The 26,617-nt window shown below is 42.1% G+C and overlaps 1 protein-coding gene across 7 annotated transcripts in view; it reads left to right on the top strand.

Annotated features, from left to right (window-relative positions):
* nme7 (NME/NM23 family member 7) overlaps positions 1-26,617 on the top strand; it is a 181,324-nt gene that overhangs the window by 88,002 nt on the left and 66,705 nt on the right. For all 7 annotated transcript variants that reach the window (XM_078232643.1, XM_078232647.1, XM_078232641.1 and 4 more), the window contains one exon: positions 24,058-24,122. In XM_078232643.1, the coding sequence (XP_078088769.1) occupies positions 24,058-24,122 (65 nt within the window). The remainder of the gene's footprint in view (positions 1-24,057; positions 24,123-26,617) is intronic.

The following is a 26,617-nucleotide window of genomic DNA, read 5'->3' as shown; positions in this document are numbered from 1 at the left end:
TAAATCCTCTGTGCCAGTTCCACCACGCTTCTGCTTGGTTGAGACCTGTGACCTCCTTGAAGCTTTATGATAATTGCCACCATATAATATTCTTAGTATTGTGGCTAACACAGAATATTTACAGAGTTTGCTGAGGTAAGAAAATGTTGACTTTCTTGCGACATTTTACTGTGTCTACATCTTTCCATGAGGTCTACAAGAGAGAGTAGAATCATGAGACAGTGCATTACTACTTGTGATTATGTATACTGTCTCATTAGCTTAGCACTCAGTTAGATTTAACCCTTTTTATTACAGCAGGGTGTTAAGGAATACTTGCATCATGATATGTCCTCCTGTGTCCATGATTTAACTTGAACATTGTATTGCAGCGGAACCTGTGTATTGTTAAAGAAAATTTTTAAAGAACAACCTACATCGTGGCAAATCCATTCAGTATTACTTTATTTTGCACTTTGGGAGTGATCAGAAGGATCTGCTCAAATTTGTCCTGTTGCAGCCGTCTTTTATACAGATCATATGAGTATATTCAAGACTGTACAGATCTAATCACATCACTCAATACAATGGATTTCCTACCTTGTTTACCCAATAGGTCTTTACCAGAATACAATACACCCATAATTAAATTACCTATGTGGTTGTAGCTTTTTTTTCCCCAGAGCATTCTATTCTTTGTATGCCTTCATTTTATTCGAGCCACGCTATCCTCTCTAACCCTTTATTTATATTCTACTTTTTCAGTATGCTATTTATGTAATGCTTTAATTTAAGATGTAGTTATTAAATTGTAGAAATACACTTTATAAGGGGGACTCTTTTGTCTGCAGTGACAAAAATAGATTGCTAGGATCATAAGTCAACGCTGTTAAAATATCTGGTCCACTTAAGTTTATGAGGAAAGAAACTTTTGAACAGAATATGACCATGCCCAGCTCAGGAAGAAACAGCAATGCGCAAAACAAAAATGATAATGTTGATATAGAATAGAAGAAAGAAAATACAGGAAATAAAACAAGTTACAGAAACAAAGGAATAACTTTGTAGAAGATAAAATTAAATGTAGCTAGACTACACTTGGAAGCAGTCGCAAAAATAAATTAACGTGCGTTATTTTTGGGTCTGTTTGGTTGCTACACATGGAATTACATCATTGTCATTTCAATTGAAGAGTCAATACTTGGACCCATTATCCATTCTTTGTTTTATGTAGAACATTAACATGGACCTACTCAGATTGATAAAATCACATCAATGACAAAATTATAATAACGAATAAAAACTATGCTTTCTCCTAATTACGCATTTGGTCCAATTTGCTACAGTTTCATGCTACCGTCATGCAAGCATAACCTGCCGAATCATTTGATACATGAGCCCCGATAATAGCAGGGAGTCATTGAGGGTGCAGGGCAGCCTGTAATTGGGCAAGTAACCTGGTAAGGCCAGAGATGTCGAAGCCCTACTGATCTTGACAACAGTGTCTCCTTAGAATACTGTTACACTGCCTTCTGCAGCAGCCTACCAAATTGACAGGCATGTGGGAAGAAATATGATCATCACTTGGTCCTATCCAAGGTAAGCTTGCAACTAAATTAGATGCCATTTTTATTAATTCTGCAAGGAACAGACATTTCATTCAAGCCAGGTGTCAACTTACAACTGCTTTTCTTGCTGTGGACTGTCTGGGTCTCTGATAATAATGTGCAGGGTAGGAATTAATTCAAAGAGAGAGTATTACTGTTTCTTTGTTAAGTAATTATTTATGAGTGTTTTTTACACAATATGAATACACTTCAGTTTTTCCATGTTTTGTTCCATGCCTTGAGCACACACATGCAATTGAGAAGTGTGCACACCGGACAATTTTTATTTCTTGTTAGCATGGTTACAAAATCAAGATGGTGTCATCTGTTCCTCTCAAATTGATATTTGTTAAAGGTTGTTTTCAGCATATTTATTTCAATTTTATTTTTGTTGTGCAGGTTTCTCTGGTTACCCCTTTTTGCTGTGTTGACTTGAACCAGGAGTTGAGCATGAATTCTAAGCTGCTATCTCAGTCAATATTGAGAAAGTGCAGCATGTTGGATATGAAATTAGATTTTGGGGGTAATTTTCACCTTCCCTGTATAGATGGGAAACTGCATTGCAGATTGGCTGCTAATTATACATAGAAACATGCATAGAAAATAGAAGCAGGAGTAGACCATTCAGCCCTCCAAGCCTGCTCCGCCATTCATTATGACCATGGCTGATCATCATGATCCTGCCTTCCCCCCCTATTCCTTCCATTTAACCCCCAGAGCTACATCTAATTTCTTCTTCAAATCACACACTGTTTTGACCTCAACTGCTTTCTGTGGTCGTGAGTTCCACAGATTCATCGCTCTGGGTGAAAAAAATTCTTTTCACCTCAGTACTAAAAGGTTTAGCCCTTATCCTCAAACTGTAACCCCTATTTCTGGACTCCCCCACGAGCAGGAACATTCTTTCTGAATATACCCTGTCTAATCCTCATAGAATCTATGGAAAGGAGATAGGCAGGCCCTTCGGTCAAAACTGGTCCGTGACGACCAAAAAGCTCATCTAAGTTAACCCATTTGGCCCATATCCCTCTAAACCTTTCCACTCCATGTATCTGTCCAAATGCTTTTTAAATGTTGTCAGTTTCCTTGCCTCAACCACTTCCTCCGCAGCTCATTCCACAAACGTTAAAAAAAAAGTTGCTCCTCAGGTTCACATTAATTTTTTCTCCTCTTAACTTAAACCTATGCCCTCTAGTTCTCAATTACCCAACCCTGGGAAAAAGGCTGAGTGCGTCCACTTTATCCATCCTCATGATCTTATACTCCCTATAAGATCACCCGTCGGTCTCCTACGCTCCAAAGAAAAAACTCATAGCCTGTCCAATCTCTCCTTATAACTCAGTCCCTTGAGTCCTGGCAACATCCTTGTACTCTTCTGCACTCCCTAGTTTAATAACATCTTTCCTATAGCAGGGCGACCTAAACTGAACACAATACTCCAAGTGCAGCCTTACTGAAGTCCATATAGACTGCATCTACCGCCCTGCCCTCATCAACATTCCTGGTCACTTCATCAAAGAACTTTAACAAATTTGTAAGGCATGATCTCCCATGCACAAAGTCGTGCTGACTACTCCTAATCAAATCCTGTCTTTCCAAATGCCTGTATATCTTATCCCTCAGAATCGTCTCTGGAAACTTACACACCACAGGTGTTAGGCTCATCGGTCTATAATTCCCAGGTTTTTCTTTGCAGCCCTTCTTAAACAAGGGCACAACATTTGCTACCTTCCACTCTTCTGGTACATCATCCATGGCTAATGACGATGCAAATATCTCAGCCAGGGCTCCTGCAATTTCTTCTCTAGCCTCACATAGTGTTTTTGGATATACCTGGTCAGGGCCAGGTGATTTATCCACCTTCATCCATTTTAATATGTCCATCATCTCCTCTACTGGAATACGAACTGTCCCCAATATATAGCCACTAACTTTCTCAGGTTCCCAAGTCTTCATGTCTTTCTCCTCCATAAACGCAGAGGAGAAATATTCATTGAGAACTTCGCCTATCTCCTGCGGTTACACACATATGTCCACTTTGGTCCTTGAGGGATCCTATTTTCTCTCTCTAGTCCTTTTTTCCTTTAATATACTTAAAGAATCCCTTTGGATTCACCTTAATCCTCTCAGCCAAAGCTACCTCATGCCCCCTTTTTGCCCTCCTAATTTCCTCCTCGAGTATACTCCTGTATCTCCTGTACACCTCCAGGGAATCCCTTGATGCCAGCTGCGTGTATCTGAGCCATGCCTCCTTTTTCCTGGTCAAAACCTCAGTATGTTTTATCATCCAGGACTCTCTACTCCTGCCAGCTTTGCTCTTTACTTTAACAGGAACATTTAGACCCTGAACTCTAGCTATATCACTTTTTTAAAGGCCTCCCACTTGCCGGAAGTCCCTTTGCCCTCAAACAAGCTACTCCCATAAACCCTTGCGAGCTCCTGTCTAATTCCATCAAAATTTGCCTTGCCCAATTTCAAACTTACACCTGTGAACCAGTTTTGTCCCTTTCCATCACTATTTTAAAATTAATAGAACTATGGTCACTGGTCCCAAAGTGGTCCCCCTCAGTCACTTGCCCTGCCCTATTTCCCAAGAGTAGGTCAGGTTTTGCCCTTTCCCAAGCAGGACCCTCCACATACTGCCTGAGGAAACTTTCCTGAACACACTTAACAAATTCCACCCCATCTAAGCCCTTAACACTATGGCAGTCCCAGTCTATGTTAGGAAAATTTAAATCCCCTAATATGACAAACCTATTACTCCTGCAATTCTCCCCAATCTCCCTACATATTTGTTCTTTTAATTCCCGTTGACTATTTGTGGGCCTATAGTACAAATAGAAGTTTATAAGTTTCTATAAGATCCCCTCTCATTCTTTTAAACTCCAATCCTAACCAACTTAGTCTCTCCATATATGAAAGACCTTCCATCCCAGGAATCAGCCTGGCAAACCTTTGCTGCGCTCCCTCTACAGCAAGGACATCCTTCCTTCCTCAGATAAGGACACCAAAATTGCACACACTACTCCAGGATGTGGCCTCACCAACACCCTATACAATTGCAGTAAAACATCCCTATTCCTATACTCAAATCTTCTTGCTATGAATGCCTGGTCCCCTGTTGGGTCCTCAATGTATTGGTCCAGAAAACCATCCTGTATGCACTCCAGAAATTCCTCTATTGTGCTGTGACATATTTGACTCACCCAACCATATGCAGATTAAAGTCACCCATAATCACAGATGTTCCTTTATCACATGCATCTGACGTCCTGTCTAATGTTATTTCCAACATTACCAAAAATTGTGGAAAGTGACTGATTTAATTTCCATGGTAATGAAAATTGAGTGTTTTATAATAGATGGATAATGCACTCTGGCAGTTTACTGTCTAGAAGGTGAAGATAAAGTTTTTCCTTATTCAGTTGAGGCTTTACCTGTCGATTCTGGTGGTTCAGAGGGATGTTAAAGTTCCTAAGGCAAGATGCTTTCCTTGTTTTCTGGCCAGCATTCCTCTTTTTTGCTGTACACGATATTCCTGCCATTTTTACACATGATGTAGAAATGCCGACGTTGGCACAATAAGAAATCTCACAACACCAGGTTAAAGTCCAACACGTTTATTTGGTTGCACAAGCCACAAGCTTTCGGAGCGTTGCTCCTTCATCAGGTGAGTGGGAGTTCTGTTCACAAACAGGGCGTATAAAGACACAAACTCAATTTACAAAATAATGGTTGGAATGCGAGTCTTTACAGGTAATCAAGTCTTAAAGGTTCAGACAATGTGAGTGGAGAGAGGGTTAAGCACAGGTTAAAAAGAGATGTGTATTGTCTCCAGCCAGGACAGTTAGTGAGATTTTGCAAGCCCAGGCAAGTCATGGAGGTTGCAGATAGTTGACATGAATCCAAGATCCCTGTTGAGGCTGTCCTCGTGTGTGCGGAACTTGACTATCAGTTTCTGCTCAGCGATCCTGCGTTGTCGTGTGTCGTGAAGGCTGCCTTGGAGAACGCTTACCCGAAGATCAGAGGCTGAATGCCCGTGACTGCTGAAGTGTTCCCCAGCAGGAAGAGAACACTCCTGCCTGGTGATTGTCAAGTGGTGTTCATTCATCCATTGTCGTAGCGTCTGCATGGTCTCCCCAATGTACCATGCCTCGGGACATCCTTTCCTGCAGCATATCAGGTAGACAACGTTGGCCGAGTTGCAAGAGTATGTACCGTGTACCTGGTGGATGGTGTTCTCATGTGAGATGATGGCATCGATGATCCGGCACGTCTTGCAGAGGTTGCTGTGGCAGGGTTGTGTGGTGTCGTGGTCACTGTTCACCTGAAGGCTGGGTAGTTTGCTGCGGACAATGGTCTGTTTGAGGTTATGTGGTTGTTTGAAGGCAAGAAGTGGGGGTGTGGGGATGGCCTTGGCAAGATGTTCGTCTTCATCGAAGACATGTTGAAGGCTCCGGAGAAGATGTCGTAGCTTCTCCACTCCGGGGAAGTACTGTCCGCCGTGTCCCGTGTTTGTCTTCTGAGGAGGTTGGTGCTGTTTTTCGCTGGGGCGCATCGGAACTGTCGATCGATGAGTCGAGCAACATATCCTGTTCTTATGAGGATATCTTTCAGCGTCTGGAGGTGTCTGTTGCGATCCTCCTCATCTGAAACACCCCGACTTGCCTGGGCTTGCAAAATCTCACTAACTGTCCTGGCTGGAGACAATACACATCTCTTTTTAACCTGTGATTAACCCTCTCTCCACTCACATTGTCTGTACCTTTAAGACTTGATTACCTGTAAAGACTTGCATTCCAACCATTATTTTGTAAATTGAGTTTGTGTCTTTATTTGCCCTGTTTGTGAACAGAACTCCCACTCACTTGATGAAGGAGCAGCGCTCCGAAAGCTTGTGGCTTGTGCTACCAAATAAACCTGTTGGACTTTAACATGGTGTTGAGACTTCTTACTTTTACACATAACTGCATTTACCACGTGCCAAAGTTGATGCCTTGCATATGAAACACTTGGGATATGTTGGAATCTTTTTTTTCAATCCTGTATTTATTGGTTAATTGCAAGACATTGAAACTGCTTCTCATTTCTAACGTCAAATTTGGAATGTGATTAAGACCAAAAATTAACAAAAGAATGGCTTACTTTATTTTCAAAAGTGTTGCAGACTTTATTTATGTGTTTACTGATTCTCATGATCCTAATTCCTCAAGTTTGATTAATATCACAAACACTTTTTTTAAAATTTTAAGGTAATTGTGACAAAAAGTGCACATACAAGGTTTCATTTCTTGACTTGCGTCAAAAAGGAAAATTACACCTTAATTTTAACTATATTAGCTATGAAGACCAAAGTTCTACCCTACCCTTTTTTTAAATAATCTTTGCTTTTTGATTTGAAACTGGTGGTGCAATCAGTCTTGATGAATTTTGCAATGAACATAATCCAATCAGTGCACCCGTCTCCAGTGTTGCTGGAGTCTCTTATACTGTTTGCGGCGCCTATTTCTCGCCACTCATCTCTCATTGCTTCAAGATCTAGAAGTGATTACTCTCACACGCAGCAATATCCTTCCTTTGGTCCCAGTTGTCATCATCCCTGAGATACCATTCTGTGGAGACCATCTTGCACCAGTGCCGTAACCCAACACCTCATCTTACCAATTCCACATTTGAAACGCAAAGTACTTCCTGTAAGATTTTCCATCCTATTCTGAATACTTCTTCCTAATATTCTTGCGTTCCAAACTTTTCCCAGTCCCCATCATATCCCTTTCAGTTTTCCTAGACTTTTAACCACTCTCCCAATATTACCAAACCACATAATACATAAACAATTAAATTAGAACCTTTAAAATGTCAAATGACAATGGCACCATCCTTACCTCCCACAAATTCACTTGGGGCTCAATATAATATGAGTCACAACCGTACCTTTTTATATAAACATCTTCCTTGTAGAAAAATGTCCCTTCACACTTCCCAGACACAAAAAAAGTTAGGTTTGAAGGGCTGACCAAAAGCATGGTCAATAAGGTGGCTTTTAAGAAGAATTAAGGAAACAGAGGAATGTAGGGAATTCCAGAGTGTGGTGCCAAGGTGGCTGAAGGCACTGTTGGAATGAAGAAAGTGGGAGAGTGTACAAGAGGCTGGCTCTGAGGAGCTGAGAACTTGTGGAATGAAGTGGGGAGTGGTGAGGGGAAAGGTTATAGGAATAGAGTCATAGAGGTTTACAGCATGGAAACAGGCCCTTCAGCCCAACTTGTCCATGCCACCCTTTTTTTTAAAAACCCCTAAGCTAATCCCAATTGCCCGCATTTGGCCCATATCCCTCTATACCCATCGTACCCATGTAACTATCTAAATGATTTTTAAAAGACAAAATTGTACCCGCCTCTACTACTACCTCTGGCAGCTTGTTCCAGACACTCCACCCTCTGTGTGAAAAAATTGCCCCTCTGGACACTTTTGTATCTCTCCCCTCTAACCTTAAACCTATGCCCTCTAGTTTTAGACTCCCCTACCTTTGGGAAAAGATATTGACTATCTACCTTGCCTATGCCCCTCATTATTTTATAGACCTCTATAAGGTCACCCCTCAGCCTCCTACGCTCCAGAGAAAAAAGTCCCAGTCTATTCAGCCACTCCTTATAACTCAATCCATCAAGTCCCGGTAGTATCCTAGTAGATATTTTCTGCACTCTTTCGAGTTTAATAATATCCTTTCTATAATAGGGTGACCAGAATTGCACACAGTATTCCAAGTGTGGCCTTACCAATGTCTTGTACAACTTCAACAAGACGTCCCAACTCCTGTATTCAATGTTCTGACCGATCAAACCAAGCATGCTGAATGTCTTCTTCACCACTCTGTCCACCTGTGACTCCACTTTCAAGGAGCTATGAACATGTACCCCTAGATCTCTTTGTTCTGTAACTCTCCCCAACACCCCACCATTAACTGAGTAAGTCCTGCCCTGGTTCAATCTACCAAAATGCATCACCTCGCATTTGTCTAAATTAAATTCCATCTGCCATTTGTCAGCCCACTGGCCCAATTGGTCAAGATCCTGTTGCAATTGGAGATAACTTTCTTCACTGTCCACTATGCCACCAATCTTGGTGTAATCTGCAAACTTACTAACCATGCCCCCTATAGGAAGAAGCATGACAGTGAGAGGATTTAAATATAGAGTTATAGATGTTTACAGCATGGAAACAGGCCCTTTGGCCCAGTTTGTCCATGCCGCCCTTTGTTTTAACCACTAAGTTTGTCCCAATTACCTGTATTTGGCCCATATCCCTCTATACCCATGTAACTGTCTAAATGCTTTTTAAAAGACAAAGTTGTACCTGCCTTTACTACTACCTCTGGCAGCTTGTTCCAGACACTCACCACCCTCTGTGTGAAAAAAAACTGCCCTTCTGGACTCTTTTGTGTCTCTCCCCTCTCATCTTAAACCTATGTCCTCTAGTTTTAGACTCCCCTGCCTTTGGGAAAAGCTGTTAACTATCTACCTGATCTATACCCCTCATTATTTTATAAACCTCTGTAAGATCACCCTTAAGTGAAACTAAAACATTTTAAAAATTGAAACTCTGGGAGTCCAGAGTATTGGGAGCAGAGTTTTGAGATTAGCTGGCATTTACAAATTTTAGCAAATGATCACTCTTTCCATCCCTTCTTTCTGCCTTACGATATTCCCTTCCTCTGACCACCCTCAATGCGGTGTACCTTGCCACCTCCTTTCTTCCCTTCAAAAGTATCCTTAACATCCTGTTTCTGCTGACTCTTTGCTACCCTCTCTAGTCCGACTTGGTTTTGACTCAAAAAAGCACACTGGTTTCTTTGTTCATAATAGGTTTTAAAGAAATGTAGATTATTTTAATTGCATATTCAGAACTTATTGTGGGTGCATTAAGTTTAATGGAGCTTTCTGTTTCATTCAGGTAGTCGGCTTCACAGAATATTTGGTATACTGTGCTCTACACTTGTCGTTTGGGAATATATGCATTCACATTAATACATGCCTATAAACAAGTGAATAAAGTAGATATGAGAAAGCAGCTGAAGATACAAAATATGTGTTTTATATAACTAATACAAGTGATCAGGAGATTAGGGGAGGCTGATTATTAATGTTTACATTTTAGCTACTTGAATTTCAATTTGCTCTGTGACATGATGTACCAGACAAATGAATGTTTTTGACTCTGACACTAGATTGGAGGATTTGTGTTAAATCCAACCTTTTTGCCATTATAATCAAACTATAAAGTAATTGTTAATTCCCATCTTCAGCTAAAGTGAATTACAAAGATATTTATGTCAGAAAGCTATTAGAATGAGATATGCACAGTGGATTAGTAAGAAACCTGTAATTGTGCTCTTCAGTGATGCAGTCTACTTTTTTTGAGTCTCATGTTCATCGAGTCAGTCTCATTGATGGCTCTGCTTATTACTCAACAATCTCCAGAAGAATGGTGCTCATTGAATCGCTCTCTAATAGGCTTTAGAAAGAGTCTAGCACATGATTTTCAAAAATGCAGAGACAATGTCAGTGGTTTAGTTATGGATACATGTGCGCTTGTTTTTTCTTTTGAATGAGTTAAAAATTTCTAACTAACATTGGCAACAGTTCCAGAAAACAGTCATTGATCCAGAGTTAAGTCAAACACTTGTTCTATGTTTCTTAAATTTGCTTAACAGCTGAAAATTTGAACAAGATATGATGTTGTATTAATGGTGAGATATGAGAATAATTCTTGTGGAATAAAATTAATTGACAGATCAGGGATTTATTTGTGATGTCTTGGGAATGCTCATAAATATTTACCTAGGCAACAAAGCAAGGAAACAATTCCCTCAAAAGCCTAGAGAGTTTGGGCTCACCTCGGAGACTGATCTAAGACATGACAGCTGAAAAATATAGAATAAAGGAATATAAAAAAGACTATGTTCTGTAAAAGCTCCATGATCCAAGGATTGAGCAGTTTCTCTGAATTTTCATTCCAATAGAATTGAGATAGCTCTTTGGAATTCTGGACATGCATCTTCAAAGGATTCACACACATATTAAAACACTGCAAGGTGATATTTTTTAATTCTTGTGAATAAAGAATCGAGGAAACAGGATTTGTTTGCAGATGATTATGTTCACTTGGTTCCTAAATATGATAACTACAAGCCTAAACTTGGGCAGTTGCCACTGGTCATGTAGAATATGAAGTTGTTTCCCACCATTTAGAGTTTATTTATTACCGTCACAAATAAGCTTACATTAACACTGCAATGAAGTTACTGTGAAAATCACCTGGTTGCCACACTCCAGTGCCTGTTCGGGTACACTGAGGGAGAATTTAGCATGACCAATGCACCTAACCAGCACATCATTCGGACTGTGGGAGGAAACTGGAGTACCTGGAGGAAACCCACGCAGACATGGGGAGAATGTGCAAAATCCACACAGACAGTGACCCAAGCCGAGAATCAAACCCAGGTCCCTGGCACTGAGGCAGCAATGTTAACCACTGTGCCACCGTTGCCGCCCTTATCATGAATAAAAATGCTAGTTAGTTAAATCTAAATGTTAATTGTAATATTGGGTTGGAATTACTAACAAATGTTATCAATATTGATTTCTTTGTCTTTTTATAAATCTAAAAGGCTAAAAATTGAAATCAATGGGAATTGAGGAAAACCCTCTATTTGTTGGAGTCATACTTAATACAAACAAAGACAGTTGTGGTTGTTGAATGCCAGCCATCTCAGCCACAGGAGATCACTGCAGGAATTCCACATGGTCCTAGGTTGAACAAGCTTCAATTGCTTCAACATTGACTTTCCCTCCAACATAAGGTCAGAAGTGTGGATGTTTGCTGATGATTACAAAATCTTTAGGATCATTCACAACTGTTCAGATACTGACTCAGTCCATGTCCATATGCAAGATCTAAACAACATTCGGGCTTGGGCTGATAATGTGGCTAGTAACTATGTGCCACACAAGTACCAGGCAATGACATTCTCTCTTGTTAGAAACTATCTCACCTTGACTTTTAACAGCATTACCAGAGTTGAGTCCCCCACTATCAACATCTTGGGAGTTAAAATTCATCAGGAACTTAATTAGACCAGTCATACAAATATTGTAACTACAGGAGTAGGTCAGAGGCTGGGAATTCTGTGGTGAGTAATTCTCCTCCTGATTCCTCAAAGCCTATTTACCACCTGCAAGTCAAGGAGTGTGATAGATTACTCTCCACTTTGCTGAATGAGTGTGGCTCCAACAACACTTGAAACTTGACACCTTCCAGGTCAAAGCATCCCACTTTATTGGCAGTCCATTCACCACGTTAAACATTCACTCCCTTCACCAATGCACTGTGGCAGCAATATATCCACCTACAAGATGCACTGCAGTAACTCGCCCAAGTCTCCTTTTGACAGCACTTTTTAAACCTGTAATCTGCATCGTCTAGAAGGACAAGGGCAGCAGACACCATCACCATCAGCTGATCTGGAACTATATCACCATACTTTCATTGCCATTCAGTCAAAAACCTGGAACTCCCTTTCTTGCAGTGAAGAAGTACACATGGGGAATGGTCAGAAGATACAGCCACAGAGATGGCAACATCTTGGCACCAATAGCTGCTAACAATTTTCTGCATTAATGCAGGTTACTACTATGCCTGAGGAGATGTTTCATACATACTACATCAGCCATGATCCTTTGCCCATCCATCTACCCTCTTGCCACCCATCTGACAGGGTCTGCTCATTCAACTGGCCCTTATCCAGGTCCCTCATAGCTGCACACGGCCGTGGCACAACAGTGTGACTCGGGGAGTAAACCAGTAGGGTAGTTAGAGGTCAGCCATGCAGAATACCATGTGAGAGTGACAGCAACAAATTCCAGACTATTGCTCATTTGTACAGATCCGTTTTTGCAAGCACCTACCGCCACAACCCTCCCCCACACATCCCAACAGCACTCATTAATGAAATATACGCTTAGTACATTTAAGCATACAAATATGTGCAAGACAATGTATCACTAAGGAGAGTGAGGTTCTGTGCCTCATTTCAGCAGCCAGAGTTGGTGGCACAGGGTGAAGGGCACGTGTTTTCTATGGTTCTATTGCAGGTCAGTGGGACTAGGCATAAAATGGTTCGGCACAGACAAGAAGGGCCAAAAGGCCTGTTTCTGAGCTGTAATTTTCTATGGTTCTATGGTATCAGCTTGCAGGAGGTGGTGTCTGATTCAGAGATAAGTATGCACTATCCCCCTTGGAGGACAGAGGAAAATAACAATGAAGCTCTAGTTGGCAGGAACATTGAGCCTTGGGAATCAGCTTTTGGGGCACAGTGTTTGGATAATCCCTTGCAGATGGAATTCCCTGAGGCAATGTGAGCTCAAACACTGGAGTCCATCACGGTGATGAGTTCCACATTGGTTTTTAAATTTCATTTTATGGGATGTGGGTGTTCCTGGCTGGACCAGCATTTTATTGCCCATCCGTAGTTGCTCTTGAGAAGGTGGTGGTGAGCTGTCTTCTTGAATTGCTTCAGTCCCTCTGGTGTAGGTGCACCCACAGTGCTGTTAGAGAGGGAATTCCAAGATGTTGATCCAGCGACAGTGAAGGAATGGCGATATATTTCCAAGTCAGGATGGTGAGTGTCCTGGATGGGAATCTCTAGGTGGTGATGTTCCCAGGTATCTGGAGCTCTTGTCCTTCTAGGTGGTAGTGGTCATAGGATTGGAAGGTGCTGTCTAAGGGACCTTGGTGAGTTCCTGCAATGCATCTTATAGGTAATACATACGGCTGCCACTGTTCGTCAGTGGTGGAGGAAGTGAATGTTTGTGGAAGAGGTAGCATTCAAGTGGGCTGCTTTGTCCTGTATGGTGCTGAGCTTCTTGAATATTGTTGGAGCTACACTCATCCAGGCAAGTGGAAAGTATTCCATTACACGCCTGACTTGTGCCTTGTAGATAGTGGTCAGGCGTTGGGGAGTCAGGAGGTGAGTTATTTGCCACAGGATTCCTAGCCTTTGATCTGCTTTGGTCGTACAGTATTTATATGGATAGTCCAGTTCTAGTCAATGGTAACCCCAGGATGTTGACAGTGAGGGCTTCAGTGATGGTAATGGCATTCAGTGTAGAGGATGATGGTTAGATCCTTTCTTGTTGGAGATGGTCACTGTCTGGCACTTGCGTGATGCAAATGTTGCTTGCCACTTGTCAGCCTGAGCCTGATATTATCCAGGTCTTGCTTCATTTGGACATGGACTGCTTCAATATCTGAGGAGTCATGAATGGTTCTGAATATTGTGCAGTCATTAACGAATATCCCCATTTCTGACTGTATGATGGAAGGAAGGTCATTGATGAAGCAGATGAAGATGGTTGAGCCTGGGACACTACCCTGAGGAACTCCTGTAGTGATATCCTGGAGCTGAGATGAATGACCTCCAACTATCACAATCATCTTCTTTTGTGCCAGGTATGACTCCAACCAGCTGAGGCTTTTCCCCCGAATTTCCATTGACTCCAGTTTTGCTCGGACTCCTTTGATGCCTCACTCGCTCAAATGCTGCCTTGATGTCAAGGACAGTCACCTCACCTCACCTCACCTCAGGCATTGTCTCAGGGACTCAACCATGTGAGCTCCGACCAGGGAGAATGGCAACTCTCTTGGAGAGACTGAATCAGCAACATTCGGAATGGATGCGAGAGCAGTATCATGGCTTGCATCATGGGTGCAAGACTCACTCAGCAGCCTGGCTAGTCCACTCAGAGTTTGAGAGCTGACATCCATGGAATATGTGAGGAACAATGTTCCTTTAACAGGATGTTTGCACTGTTGTACAGCAGTTGCTGGAATGGATGATTGCTGCACATCAGCAGCCACCTCTGTCAATCCCACCTGAAGGCCAACCTAGGGCTGTGAAGGTTAGTGAGAAAGGTAAAGATACCAAGAGCTTCTCTGCACCTTTCACCTCTTCCAACTTCCTAGCCTATCTGTCAGAGCTCTTATTGGCTCCACAGGTGCCAGTGACCACCTCTGCCCATTCAGGGATACAGAGGCTGCAGTTTGAAGGAGGTCCCCAACACATGCTGCAAGATGAAGTCAGCCACCACACTCCTTAATGCCATGTGGAACAAGACATGAGCAGTCTGCCTCTACCTCTGCCAAGGTAACATGGGAGTTATTGCGTGCTGCAGATGTTGCACACTCCTGAAACTGAACCATGGAGGTGCATAGATAACCTGGAAGATTATTCAAGGAGCTGGTCTAGCACTGCTGTAGCGTCGCTCTGTGCAATTTGCAATAACTCCAGTTCTATTAGCAGATACAGTCCTATCTATTGAGTGAAGCTATTGAGTGAAATCATACTTCTTACTGGCACTCTCAGCATACTGAGGATGGTTTGAGAATGCAAAGGTTGGTAACTTTGCTATCTCATTGGCAGAAATGTGAAGGAATTCTTAAGTTGTGTTTGTGCAATATTTTGAGGACAAGGGTTATGATTGTGATATTTTAAGCCATATCTATATAATTGACATTCTTTAGGGTTGGCTTTTCCCCTTGTTGGATATGGGCACATGCTTGAGGAACTGTGGCATGCATGTTAATGCTTTATTATGTGGAAGCTGCTCAATAGGGACTGACTGACGGCAAGTGTGAACTCTCGGGACCCTAGGTGGATCTATTTTGGGTTAGGACACTTCAGATGATGACCTCCTCCTGCAAAGGATCAGCTGTGGCTACATGGAACTATCTCTCAGCTCCTCCGCCATTGCTGTCCTCTTCTTCCTTCTCCATGCCTTATCCCTGAGAATGAACAGGGGCCTCTTCCTCCTCTTCATCTTCCCCCTTCTCCTCCTCCTCCTCCTCCTCAACTTCACCTTTCTCTTCCTCCTCCTTCTTAATTCTCCTCCTCTGCTTCCTCTTACTCCTCATTCACCTCTTTTTTTTCTCATCCTAGTTGTTCTCCTCCTCCTCCTCAGAAGTTCCAACTTTGGGTCTAGTTTTTCTTTTCCTTCCAGTTGTCGGCCCTTCTGCTGCGTAATATTGTGCAGCATGCAAAACATTGCTACTATTAGGGACACTCTTACAGGGGAATATTGTAGAGCTCCTCCTCAGTGGAGCACCTGACGTGCCTTTTGAGAATACCAGTAGCCGCCTCTGTTGTACTCCAGGTCACCACAATGCTGTTGTTATAGTTCCTTTTGGGCTGTTTGTGCTTCCTAAAGGAAGTCATTAGCGATCTCTCTTGTTCCCCAGAAGCCAACCATGGATCGGTGTTGGTGCTTGAAAATCTGAGGCAGTTGGGAATTCCTCAGTATTGAATTGTGGCAGCCACCAGGGTACTTTGCAATGATGTGCACGGATGCCTTACTGTGGTCACACAACACCTGCATATATAGGGGCTTTCAGTTCACCAATGTGTCAGATCAAAGAGTTGGAGCCCTTATGGCATCATGGATGCAGTCATGGTATGGTGCCATGACCAATTGGAAAGTGAGCTTTAAGGTTGCAGTAGTCAGTACGTTTGATTTGATTTGATTTATTGTCATATGTATTATTATACAGTGAAAAGTATTTATTTCTTGCATGCTATACAGACAAAGCATACCGTGCATAGAGAAGGAAAGGAGAGAGTGCAGAATGTAGTGTTACAGTCATAGCTAGGGTGTAGAAAAAGATCAACTTAATGCGAGGTAGGTCCATTCAAAAATCTGATGGCAGCAGGGAAGAAGCTGTTTTTGAGTCGGTTGGTACGTGACCTCAGACTTTGTATCTTTTTCTCGAAAGAAGAAGGTGGAAGAGAGTGTATCAAACATGTAAAATATTAGAAAGTACAACATTCTTTTGGTTGTATGGGAAGAATATTTCTGGTAACCTTTCCTTTCTTTAGAGTCCTTTAATTTTAATTTTGTTTTCAAGCACCTAATATCCCTGCTGCTAAGAAGATAGATGCACAATCTGGACCCAAGCCATCGTACTACTCCGTAACTGGCTTCCCAAAGAAGCTAAAGATAAGGAGTAAATCATTCTTCCCTTGGTGTTATGCCATAGCATACAACCAGCACATCTCTGCTTGATGCGCCTCAGATCTGGCATTGAGCCGAATGACACTCAAATCTGTGTCTACACCTAATACCAAGTTCTTCAGATGTACACTTAAAATCATTTAACCTGTTTTTGAAACTGGTTTAACAATTAATAGATGTGAAGTGCTTTGTTAAATTATAAATGTGCAGTAAAATTAATCTGGCAATCTAGCATGTTGAGTTCCAGATAGTGAGCAGCTGAGTGGAGTCTTGTGCCCTCTTCCCCCCCAGCTTTCAGTGGCAAGGATGGAGGCATTTAATGAAGAGGGAGGGTGAAGGGTGATGACCCTGCTACTTACTAATCTCCACCACAATTAAAACCATGACTGAAATACCTGTGGACAACTTTCCCGCCCGACCACCAATTGAGGCCATTAAGTGGGCAATTCCTGCTCACTTAAGGCCCTCAGGTGTGCGTGTGTATATGTACATGCGCTCCAGCCTAATGTGTCTACCTGTGAACCATTCCCACTACTGACTGACCACCGTCTACCATAATCTACGACATCCAATGAATTGGCCTTTCCAATCTCATTTCTCCTCACCACCCTACCAGACATGCTGCTCCTGCCCCACCCCACTCAGCGGACTCGAGCTATAGCCTCTGATCTCCTCACTACACCTGCATTCGACCTTTCCATCTCTCTTCCATTGACAACCACAGTTGCAATAGTGCTCTTTGCTAAGCTGATTGTTCTGCATGTTGTGGCTTACAATTTTTCTGTGGTCCCTATTGCTGGGGTTTCCATTTATAATGTTGGCCAATTGACTAAAATATTGATTTATTCATTTGGAGATAGAATTGCATTTCCAGCTGCATTCTGAAATGTTTCAATAGAATAATACTAACAGCCTAAAATGACTTTCCTGCAAATTCGCAGAAAAGATACTTGGCATTAAAACTATATCCTCTTCCAGTGTAGCAAGTTTGAGTGCATGTAAAGGATTCCGGTTGTTTCAATCAATGGTGACTTGGAGGAAAGGATATGTGAACCAAATGTTGCAGAGAGGTTACAAGATGTCATTGAGCACAGGCCTAACCACTGGTTATGAAATGTAAGGGAAGAGGGTGTTGGTGGAGGTGAAAGGAAGGTTGTTCAACACTAATCTGGCACCCAGAAACGTGATGTTAAATAAACCCGAATGTTATACTCCAGAGCAGAACACACAGGTAAGCTCGGGAATGTGTGGAAGCTGGTAAACTACAATCTGAAAATGGATAGCTGCAAATGGGCCAGGTGGCTAAGAAGGTCCTAAAATGGATGAGAAGTCCAAAAAATGTGTTTAACACCTACAAATGCTGAAAAAGTACCTATGAAAAAAAGCAAACTGCCAGTTGAACTTGGCTGATCCATGCCTTCTTTGCCCGGAGACCTGTAACAAAAAGACTGGGAAATTGGACTGTTCATTTTTTAATATTCATGTAGGATTCTGCCTTATAAAATGTTAAAATCAGGGCATAGGAAGTAAGCGTTAGTCTATATAAGACTTTAACATGTTAAAAGTGGATGTTCCCTAGAACTCCATTGTGATTTATCTGTGTTGACACAGATTGTCTTTTTATCTGTCATCTTTCTGATGGTACGTCTCTGTCTAAAAGGCCTCTGCTGGCCTCTAACAACTTATCGGACTATGAAGTAAAGTGCTTCTCCCAGCTCCACACTCCACAGAGGCCACTGCCGCCCACATGTGATTATGACCTCAAACCCGCCCCTGCCACTGTGGCCTTCCCCAATCACTGCCAACTGCTACTTCCCTTTCACCCTTTCATGATCTTGCCTAATGCTATTCTTGTTTCTTCAGAAGGAACTCTTCAAAATGCAGCTAATGAAAATACAACAAAACTTACTCCAACTTATAAATCAAAGAAAGAGTTTAATAAAGAAACATCATTACTCCAAACTTGGGGCCTCGCCCTGGGCCACTCCAAGCTACCCACAATTCTACATAGTTCCTTATTTATAGTGAATCAGCTGGTCAGCTGACTATTACATCACTCTGTAATTGGTTCCATGGTTTACTGGGTTAGCTGATCCTTGCGTCTTGTTCCCATTGGTCACATTACATCCAATACAAAGTTGTCACCGGTTACATTCTAACAATCCTCCCCTCTGGTCACCAGACCTCCCTCCTGATCACTCTCTACCCCGGTTGCCTATCCCCTAAGGACGTGCTAGAGGGTCACTGGTGGTGTTTCAATGGCCTGTTCTTTGAGAACCCCTCTATGGCGAGCTTCCTGTGGATGCCTGTTAGTTGTCCACAACTTTCTGGCTCCATATTTGAGACTTCATTATTACATATACTTTTGACCTACCCATTTAGGTGCAGGAAATGATTCCTGTGTCCTTGGACTCCTTTTTTTCTGCGCATGCAGTAATTTAATGTACCAGGCCATGGCAGATCATTTCAAATATTTGTAATAGCCTCGCTAATTTGCTTTATAGTCATTTGGTAGTACAGAGCTTGAGTATTGCTGAGAAAAGAAATTTTGTCAAAGCTTTTCATCTTTTACTCATCAAGACAATTGCAAGAATCCAAATGTCAGGGGAAATAACTTTATACTGTGGCAAGTGGAGTCTGATTGGTAGAGGCATCGCTATGGATAATGCAGCAGTTAATGGTGACTGACAATTAACTGTCAAGCATTGTTTGAAAATTAAACCAGGCAGCTTTATTCCGATGCGGCAAGGCATTGCCCTAAGGAATGAACCAACAAATGGCTATCACTTATTTTGTCTAGCTGAAACAGGTGCAATGTGTGTCCCTGTCCTTTCTGTCTGCAAAGAACAGGGCCCTGTGTATTAATATATGTAGCTTCCAAAACACACACGTGCCACACTGCAAGCCTGGTTATGATCTTAAATTGGTTGTCAGCGTAACTTTTAGTACACTGAGGATTATTTCGCAAATATTGCCCAATCACGAATCACACCTAATGTTGGACATTGTTTTCAGTTTTGCAAGCATGGGTTAGTTGTGTATGGTTTGCACTTTGCCCATTGCAAACAATAGAAGGGACATGCTGTTTGATATGACCCATCAGTCTTTGAGATGTACAGCTTACATACCTAGCTTAATGCTGTGCTGAGTACCAAAACTTCTTTCATACTTTCTTATCTCTCTTTTTGGTTTCCTTCTGCACCTTTCATATTTCTCATAGTTTGCTTCTGTATTATCCTCCCATGATTATCCCTCTCTTGTCAATCATCTTTTTGCTGTAAACTCTATTAATCCATAGCAGCTCTGCCCTAGACAGACTTAGATTGCTTTTACTCCTGAAATGTATTTAGTTTGAACAGTAACCACTTCATGTATACATATCTCTCACCTGGGTCATTTTATCTGTCAGTTTTTCCAAATATTTAATGGTTGGGTGGTTCTTCTAATGGTATAAAATTTATATTCTCAGCCTCTAGAGTGACTTATAGGGACCAGTTGGCTTTAAGACGGTTTTTTACTGTTTAGAATCACACTACCAACTGTTCACAATGTAAATGATCTGGGGCACTCCACGTAATTAAGAATGGTGGATGTGAATAATGCAGTGAGAACAGTGTTCTTGTGAGATTGTTTAATAGTCTGATGTGTTCCAGCACCAAACAACAAACCTGACTTCTCACCTGTCCCATATCTACACTGAGCATAGTTAATGTAGAAAAAGCAAAAGTTGTTTCCATTTCTTACCAATGTCCATGTCCTCAAATTCATAAATTTCAAATGTTGGATAAAATGAAAAATGCATATTTTTAAAATGGAAATAATTTTAAAATTGCTTAATATTTCATTCAGTGAGTAACTGAAGCAGGTGGATTTCAAATTTGATGTTTGGCCTAAGTTAGCTGATCTTAGCTATTACAGTAGTCGGGGGAAGTTTGGTAGTTTTTTTGTCCATCGGTTGGAAGGTGAAAATTGGCTGGTCCCATTTTGTATCCATGGGATGTGTACGCCGCTGGCTAAGCCAGCTTTTATTGCCCATCCGGGATTGGCCTTGGGATGGTGGTGGTGAGCCACCTTTTTGAACCACTGCAGTCCATGTTGTTTGGGAACACCTAAAATGCTGTCTGAAAGCGAGTTCCAGGATTTTCACCCAGCAACAGCGAAGGAACAGATACATAGTTCCAAGTTAGGATGGTGTGCGCCTTGGAGGGGTGCTTACAGGTAGTGATGTTCCCATGTATCTTCTGTCCTCATCCTTCCTGCTGGTAGAGGTTGCGGGTCTGGAAGGTGATATGAAAGGAGCCTTGGTGAGTTCCTGCAGTGCTGCTTGTAAATGGCACACACTGCTACCACTTTCCGTTCGTGGTGGAGGAGTGGATGTTGAAGATAGAACATAGAACAGTACAGCACAGAACAGGCCCTTCGGCCCACGATGTTGTGCCGAAAAGATGGTGGATGGTGTACTAATCAAGCAGGCTGCTTTGGACTTCTTGAGTGTTGTTAGAGCTGCATTCATTCAGCAAGTGGAGACTACTTCGTCACATTCCTGACTTAAGCCTTGTAGATGGCGGACAGCATTTGTGAAGTCAGGAGATGAGTTACTTGCTGCAGAATACCCAGCCTCTGCTCTGCTTTTGTAGCCACAGAATTTATATGGCTGGCCCAATTCAATTTCTGGTCAATAGTAATCCCCAGGATGTAGATAGTTAGGTGTCCATCAATGATAATGCTGTTGAATATCAAGGGGAGATGGTTGGATTTTATCTTGTTGGAGATGGTTATTGCCTGGCACTTTTGTGGCATGAACGTTACTTGCAACTTATCAGCCCAAGCCTGGATATTGTCCAGGTCTTGCTGCTTCAATTAGCACTGCTGCCTCACAGCGACAGGGACCTGGGTTCAATTCCGGCCTTGGGTGACTGTTTGGAGTTTGCACATTCTCCCCGTGTTTACGTGGGTTTTGTCTGGGTACTCCAGTTTCCTCCCACAGTCCAATGATGTGCAGGTTAGGTTGATTGGCCATGCTAAATTTCCCCTTAGTGTCCCAGGATATGTAGGTTAGGGGGATTAGTGGGATAAATACATGGAGTTATGTGGATAGGGTCTGGATGGGATACTCCGTCGGAGAGTTGGTGCAGTCTCGATAGGCCAAATGTCCTATTTCTGCAATGTAGGGATTCTATGATGAACATCTGAGGAGCTGCAAATGGTACTGAATATTGCATAAGAGAGACAAAAACAGAAAATGCTGGAAAATCTCAGCAGGTCTGACAGCTTCTGTAGAGAGAGAATAGAGTTAACATTTCGAGTCTGAATCACCCTTTGTCAGAGCTCATTGTTTTTGATTTATTATTGTCACATGTATTGGTATACAGTGAAAAGTATTGTTTCTTGCACGCCAGAAGAACTGTGCAAGAGGAACTCATACAACAATGTCCCAGGGCTGAGATAATTGACCTCCAACAACTCTCGTATGTTTATTTTCCTTTATGCTAGGTATAACTTAAACCAGTGGAGTGATTTTCCCCTTATTTTCACTGATTCTGTTTTTTCCTCTGGCTCCTTGATGTCAGTTAAATGCTGCCTTTATGTCAAGTGCAGTCGCTCTCAACTCTTGAGTTCAGCTCTTTTGTCCATGTTGAGAACCAAGGCTGTATTGAGGTCAAGATCCGAGTGGCCCTGGCGGAATTGAAACTGAGCATCAATGAGCTGGTTATTGCTCAGTAACTGCCACATGATGGCACTGTCGACGACACTGTCATCTCTCTGACGACCGACAGTAGACTGATGGGGTGGTAGGTAATTGGTCAGGTTGAATTTGTCGTGCTTTTTGTGGACAAGACATACTTGGGCAATGTTTCACATTGTTGGGTAGATGCCCGTGTTGTAGCTGTTCTGGGATAGCTTGGCTAGGAGTGTGACTCGTTCTGAATCGCACATCTTTAGTAATATTAGCGAATGCTGTCAGGTCCCATAGCTTTTCAGTATCCAGTGCCTGACAACCTTTTCTTGATATCACGTGGAGTGAACTGAAATGGCTGACAATTGGCATCAGTGATGCTGGAAGATGGATCATCCATCTGGCACTTTTGCCCAAAGATGGTTGCAAATGTTTCAGCCTTGTCTTTTGCATTGATGTGCTGGGCTGCCCGAGGATGGGATATTTGTCAAGCCTTCTCCCCCAGTTAGTTGCTTAATTGTCCACCATGGTTCACAACGGGATGTGCAAGACTGCCGAGCTTAGATCTGATTGGTTGGTTGTGAGATTGCTCAGCTGCTGCTACCACTGTTTGCTGTGCAAATAGTCCTGTGTTGTAACTTCACCAGGTTGACACCTTGTTTTTAGGTATGTCTGGTGCTGTTCCTGGTATGCCCTCCTGCAATCTTCATTAAACCAGAGTTGATACCCCTGCTTGATGAATAGTAGAGTGAGGGATATGTCAGACCATAAGGTTGGCGAATCATAGTTGTATACATAACAGTTCTGCTGCTGACAGCCCGCAGCAACTCATAGAAATCATAGAAACCCTACAGTACAGAAAGAGGCCATTCGGTCCATCGAGTCTGCACCGACCACAATCCCACCCAGCCCCTACCCCCATATCCCTACATATTTGACCCATGATTGCCTCTAATCTACGCATCCCAGGACACTAAGGGACAATTTTAGCATGGCCATTCAACCTAACCTGCACATCTTTGGACTGTGGGAGGAAACCAGAGCACCCGGAGGAAACCCACGCAGACACGAGGAGAATGCGCGAACTCCACACAGACAGTGACCCAAGCTGGGAATCGAACCCAGGTCCCTGGAGCTGTGAAGCAGCAGTGCTAACCACTGTGCTACCGTGCCGCCCATCATGGATGGTCAGTTTTAAATTGTTAGATCTAGTCACTGTCAAATGATCCCTACTGGAAGTGTGTACAAGACAACATGGGAGTGGAAGAGAAAAAGTGAAAACTGAACTCTTAAGGTAAATGTATCTTTAAAATGTATTCACCTTTGTAACCTTCAATCCTGTTAAAGATGATAAAATTTCCCTCCGCACTTGTGGGCTAGAAAAGAGAATATCTGCTTGGGTTCCCTGATTGCCTTCCAGCGACCACTGTGTGTTGACATTAGGTAAGGATGAGATAGGACTCAGCTGTGATACTCTTTCACATGAAAGTAATTTATGACTTTCATAGTTCATGCTCACACGTGCAGAATGACCATTTTGTTGAGGAACTTGTTGACCTATGGGCCCTATGAAACTGGATGAGTCAGCACTGAGGAGAAGAGAAAATGTGGAACTGATGTGAAATAATTATGCCTACTGAAGTAATTTTCCAATTGACTCATTGTATGTTTATGATATAAAATGAAATTGGTGAACTATTGCTGTTGAATTCTTTCATTTTTTTATTTATAGGTCTGACTGGAAAGATTTTGGATGCTATTGAAGAACGAGGATTTAAATTTACTGCATTTCAAATGGTAAGCAAGCTCATTTTATAAAATTACAGTTTTTAGTCATTTTGCAAGTGAAATTGTGCAGGCTGCTATGAGTTCTAAAGTATTGCCAGGAGCCTCTGGACCTATAATGGCACCTGAAACTTTGGTTCATGATTGGGTTTGTAATGTACTGATCCTTTATGTTTCTTGGTATACTTCATCAGTTTGGATGGGCTAGGCTGTGAACCGGTGCAATAAACCATGATGAAAGGGGGTGATAGCTCTTATCCCCATACGATCATCATCCAACATTCTTTGGAAATGTAAGGATATATTTGACTGCTACAAGGTGAAAGTATTGTGGCAGCTGCCTTGGAATTGAGCATTATCTGTGTTTTGGAATCACATAAAAGGTACATAACGATAGAGTGGAATCACTTGTGGTTGACAAAACCACTTGTGTAATTAATAGTGCACTGTATTTTGAGAAAACTAGCCATTGCAGAGAACCCCAGGAAACTCTCATTTGATTGTCATCATCCAATTTCTAACATAAATGCTGCCCTTCAGCAATCTCATTCTGAAAACATAGCATCAGTTTCCACATTTACATTGAGGACACCCTGCTCTAACTCACCACTAGCTCTCTTGACCTCTCCATGGTCTCTGCTTTGTCTCATTATTTGTTCAATATCCAGTATTAGAAGAGTTGCAATTTCCTCCAACTGAACATTGGGAAAGCTGAAGCCATTGTCATAGTTTCCTGGAACAAACTCAATTCCCTATCCACTGACTCTATTCCTCTCCCTAGCCACTGTCTGAAGCCAAATGAGATCATTCGCAATATCATCAAGACCACTGCTTTCCACCTCTGTAACGTCACCCAACTTCAACCCTGCTTAGGTTATTTTGCTGTTGAAACCCTCACCCGTGCCTTTATTATCTGTAGACTTGAATATTACAACGCTCTCTTGCTGATCTCCCAGCTTCCATAAACCTAAGGTCACCAAAACCTTGCCCATTTCCTAGGTCGCGCAAAGTCCTGTTCGTCCATCATGCTTGTGTCCGTTGACCTATATTGGCTCCCAGTCACGCAATGACTTGGTTTCAAAATTCTGATCCTTATTTTCACCTGCATCTTGATTCTGTTGACCCTCTTCTCCTTCATCCTTGCAGATTTCAACCCCAACAATACTACTGGACTCCCAATAGTATGGATCCTATTCCACAATGCTCTCGGACATTTCAGTTTCACAGCTTCGTAGCACAGAATCAGCTAACCTTCCAGGTTTCAGGACACTCTTTCAATTATTCCATCTATTGCTCCACCATTAAATCAAATCTTATCCCGCTACAGTATTGAAAAGCTCTAGCACTCACCCCTGTTCTACTGAACTCAAAAATGTCCTACAATACTGCATAAGCTTAAGATGCCTCACAGTACTGTCAAAGCTCACAAGTTTTTCCCTAATTGCTGCACACACTATCTGTAGTCTTAAACATCTCATCTACAATTTGCTGTTCCTCCAGAGCCATAGCGATGAAGAAGTTAAAAGTTTATTTATTAGTCACAAGTAGGCTTACATTAACACTACAATGAAGTTACTGTGAAAATCCCCTAGTCGCCACACTCTGGCGTCTGTTCAGGTACAATGAGGGAGAATTTCGCATGGCCAATGCACCTAACCAGCATATCTTTCAGACTATGGGAGGAAACTGGAGCACCTGGAGGAAACCCACGCAGACACGAGAGAACGTGCAAACTCCACACAGACAGTGACCCAAGCCGTGCCACTGTGCTGAAGATTGATAATAGTGAGGATCATTCATTTACAGTTGTGAGATGCGAATACTCATGGAATTCACTTCCAAGCTGAAATAAACAACTTGCATTTAGACATTAGTATGTAACTTGAGTATTGCTGAAAAAAGAGACATGCTATTGAAGCTTTTTGTCTTGCACTCATCAGGACAGAAACAAGAATGCCAAATTTTGAAGGGAACAGTAATCTATACTTCATGAGAAAAAGGGTGCCGATTGGTTGACAAGCCATCTCTGGTCGAGACATTGCCGTGGTGAATCCACCAGGGAGCTATTGTCCCCCCTTAATGTAATGAAAGTCCTAAGGCCCTTCACATGGGTATAAACAAACTCAATTAGACACTGAGCCACGTAAGGAAATATTAAACCAAGTGGTGAAAGAAATAGTTTTTAAGGAGCATTTTAAAGGAAGAAAGAGAGATAGATCAATGAAAGGAGAAAATTCTAAAGCTTTGAAATAGGCAGCTGAAGGCAGAACCTTAAATGGTAGGATGATTAAAATTAAGGATGAGCAAGGAGCCAGAATTGGAGCAGTGCAGAGATTTCCAAGAGTTGGGGAGATTATAAGGGCTATGTTATGAAAGATTTTGAAAACAAAAATTAAAACTTTAACATAAAGACATTGCATGACAGGGAGCCAACATAGGTCTGTCAACATGGACATGATGGCTGAAGTCCTAATTTGTACAAATTCCCATGGGCAAGCTATTGATGA

This window comes from Mustelus asterias, chromosome 17, assembly GCF_964213995.1.
Source record: "Mustelus asterias chromosome 17, sMusAst1.hap1.1, whole genome shotgun sequence".
In the NCBI taxonomy this organism is placed as follows: Eukaryota; Metazoa; Chordata; class Chondrichthyes; order Carcharhiniformes; family Triakidae; genus Mustelus; species Mustelus asterias.
This window is presented reverse-complemented; position numbering and strand designations above follow the sequence as displayed.